Below are 3,786 nucleotides of genomic sequence, written 5' to 3'. Positions count from 1 at the left end.
TATTTATAAAAGCTTATTTTTTTCTATTAGATTAGCTTATTTTTTATTTAGATATTTAATTAATAATTTATACTACTGGCATAATTTATTAATTATAGATTAAATTAATATATTGCTTTAATATAGATATACTAATTTTATGAAAAGTCTACCAATTAAAAACAATTAAAGTTTCTTCTCATTTAAAAAAGTGAAAAATATTTATCCTTTTAAAAGATATAACTTTGTTCATTTTGATCATAACTGTTGATTTTCATCGATCAACAATTATAATTTATAGGGTCGAATTTATTAATTAATTAAAAATTCGCAACAAATTATAACCGTTGATTGACGAAAGTCAGCAGTTAGAATTTAAAATGACACAAAGTTATATCATTTAAAAGTACAAATATTTTTGATTAAAAAAATATGCCTCGGTAAAAAAATTAATGGTTAAGGGAGAATAATGGAATTTAAAAAGAAAAAAAAAGCTACAAAGGTGTTTTTTTAATAGTGGAAAAAAAGGGGAAAAAAAGCAGATAAAACGAACAAGTATTCTGGATTGGCAAGCTTTTGAAATGCGTTCGAAATTTTATATATCGGGTCGTAAAAATTTTTTTTTGTCAAATAATTAGCCGCTGAAATTTTGTTAACCGTACCTAAGCTAATATTATTGTTAAAATTAATCTATTTCCACGGCTAAATTAGAAGATATTTTCGGTATTTCATTGTTTTAAATATTTTATGCATCATTGATTAATAGTAAACAAATAAATTACTTCATATTATTTAATCTACTTCTCGTTTATAAACTCACTTTTTAGTACTTTGAATAAGGAAGTGTCAAGTTCAGAGCAATGAAAAAATGCTCACTAGGCTGAAGCAACAGTAAGCGTAAAATGTCTCGTCTCATGCATATCAATCAATATTAATCCATAATTATTTGATCCGGCAAGGATCCCTGTGAATCTCTCCTTGCCCATGAGGTTTGTGTCAGTGTGAACAATGGCCATTGCTTTTGTCACTTATTAATGGAGCCTGTCTGTTTCTTGTTTGGATGGTTTTGATTAGTCTAACGCAGCGCGTACTCTCGGTGGAAAACAGAGAAATTATTGTGGTTCGGTGGCAAACAGGGATTGACTTTGTATTTCTATGTTCTTACTTCCTTGTCAATATAAATGCATCTTCATTGGTGTTAGCCAATACTCGCATACCAGACAATATAAATGGCCACGGAATAGACCTTGTCAGCTGACAGGATAATTTAATTTTACCATATTCGTTTAGTACATACTCTATCAATAATAAAATATTAATTATATGTTATAAAAGATTTCAATTCGGTTTTGATTATAAAATTTCTAAATTTAAGAATTAATTTAATCTGATTAAGTTTGTTCTATTTTTAAATTTAATGAAATCGAATCAATTTTAATTCCTCAATAATGGAATCAAGTTTGTTTGTTCAGTAGTCAAGACGCGTGAAGTGTCAGTGCGCGCGTGTCTACCTCTCCCTATTGATGCTCCTTCCTTGAGAATAAAAGCCGCCGCAGATTCATTTGCCAATGGGCGAGGATTTCCTATGCCCATAAACAATAGCAGTCGCCGTCCTTTCAAATCAGTACTCATGGCTCCTAATAATGCATTATTAAAATAATCCTATTTATTTTCATTACATATAGATCTAACAATCGAGTCACGCGGCGAGACCAGAAGATTCCGCCGACAACTTTGCTACGTACACTATCCTTCCCTTCCTTCTCTATCCCTATCCCGTTTACGTATTTTAAATTTAAAAAATAAATAAAATACATTTAATCAATTATGGCATTATTAAAGCTTATTACAGTTTCACGAATTAAGTTTGATGTTGATTTCTATTCTATTGCGGAGCCATCAAGAAAAAAGCTGCCCTTATTCCGACAAATCACTACCTAATCCGTTCATTAAAATGACCCCAAACCCCACTTTAACTCCACAAATTAAAACGCTGACTAAAAATTACTCCTACCAAGTATCAATTAATGAAATAAAAAAAAATCAAAAAAGGAAAAGAGCAACAGGCGCGTGAGACACAGTGGATTGAAGTTGAACCCATGAAAAGAGAAGAAAAAAAAAAAAAAAAGGTGCATCCGTCCGCAGCCGTAGGATAATGGGGATGATGATGCTCGTTTGTCTGCTGTCTGGACAACCCACATGCCACGTAATTCGGGGACAGTATAGTAATTTGATCAACGCTCTGTAACAGAGCATAGCATAATCATAATAATCACAGTCAAATTCATCGCTGACTGTGTACCCTCTTTCTCTTTCTTGTTTGGATTTATAATTAATTCATAATTCATAATTCATAATTCATAATTCATGCCCCTCTTCACCTTCTATAAAAAACCCACTTGCTTCTTTCAATTCCTAGGCGTCTTTCCCCTATCCTATTTTCTCTCTTCTTCTCATAGAAACTGCTTCTCTGCTAAAGGAATTGAACCAAAAAAAAAAAAAAAAAAAAAATCAGTTACCTTAAAATTTAACGAAGTTACGTCTTATAACTTTGATGGCACCTAGGGATAAGACAGGTGGCGTTAAGGGGAACGGCAACCGTAACGGCGGCGTGAAAGAGGTGCATTTTCGGGGAGTGAGGAAACGACCGTGGGGGAGATACGCCGCCGAGATCAGAGATCCAGGCAAGAAGAGCCGCGTCTGGCTCGGCACCTTCGACACGGCGGAAGAGGCAGCGCGAGCCTATGACGCCGCCGCCCGCGATTTCCGTGGCCCTAAGGCCAAGACCAACTTCCCTCTCCTTTCTGAGAATGTCAAGAACCAGAGCCCCAGCCAGAGCAGCACCGTTGAGTCCTCCAGCCGCGACCGCGACTCCGCCGCTGTCGTCGCTGATTCGTCGCCGCTTGACCTCAACTTGGCCCCCGCCGTTGCCGGCTCCGTACGGTTCCCCTTCCAGCATCAGTTCCCTCCGCCCGCCATGGTATTTCCCGGCATGATGCCGGCGGCGAACCAGGTTTTGTACTTCGATGCTGTCCTGCGCGCCGGCATGGTGGCTCACCGTCCGTACCAACAACGCTTCGGGTTCAACCAACCCGCGTTGGCGAGTGAGTTCCACGGAGCCCAAAGCGACTCGGATTCATCCTCGGTGATCGATCTGAACCACCATGAAGGCAATCATGAGGGTGGTAGAGGCTTGGATCTGGACCTTAACTACCCTCCTCCAGCTTGAACCAAAATCTGACCATTGGGTTTTATTTTTTGTTTGCATATTGTCTGATTTTGAATTTCTCTTTAATTTTAGAACTAGAGAAAATAACAGCATCTGATAAAGAAAAAAGAAGAAGAAGGAAGTGCTGTGTGAATACGTAGGCGATTGTCTCTATTTTTTGCGACAGAGAAACCACCGGTTTCAATCTGTTGTTCCGTTTTACGAAACGAAATTGTTCTCCGGTTAATTTTTTTTTTCTTTTCTCTCGAGTACGTAAGATGTAATGTTTTGTTTTGCTGCCAGAATTTCGTGCAATGAAATGAACACGGATAGCTTGCTCTATTTTTTATTGTGTCCATATTTTGTCTTCGTAATGTTTTTATTTGTTTTGAGTTACTTTGATGTTTGTGCCGGAGAGTTGCCGGAATCTGTTAGGAGGGGACGACGTAAGATGACGTGGGTGCAAGCGTACTTGGTGGTGGTAGTGATCGTTGTTGTTATGGTTGCTCTATTGCTTGAGAGATGGGGGGATTGACCTGCCGCCACCTGACAGGTGGCTCTTGTCTCTTGGTGCGTGGGGTATAAGTAGAGGACAGGTG

The 3,786-nt window shown here is 37.8% G+C and overlaps 1 protein-coding gene across 1 annotated transcript; it reads left to right on the top strand.

The window, feature by feature from the left end:
• The first annotated feature begins 2,376 nt into the window (after positions 1 to 2,376).
• On the top strand, positions 2,377 to 3,544 carry LOC133287900 (ethylene-responsive transcription factor 4). Its single transcript, XM_061485600.1, has one exon. It carries the CDS (start codon positions 2,534 to 2,536, stop codon positions 3,206 to 3,208), a length of 675 nt encoding a protein of 224 aa, XP_061341584.1. The 5' UTR covers positions 2,377 to 2,533; the 3' UTR covers positions 3,209 to 3,544.
• Positions 3,545 to 3,786: the final 242 nt, after the last annotated feature.

Source organism: Gastrolobium bilobum, unplaced genomic scaffold (assembly GCF_033153095.1).
Source record: "Gastrolobium bilobum isolate Gb01-03AN ecotype WA unplaced genomic scaffold, APGP_CSIRO_Gbil_v1 utg12072, whole genome shotgun sequence".
NCBI classification, from domain to species: Eukaryota; Viridiplantae; Streptophyta; class Magnoliopsida; order Fabales; family Fabaceae; genus Gastrolobium; species Gastrolobium bilobum.
The sequence above is the reverse complement of the archived record's forward strand: the minus strand, read 5'-3'. Positions and strand labels throughout refer to the sequence as shown.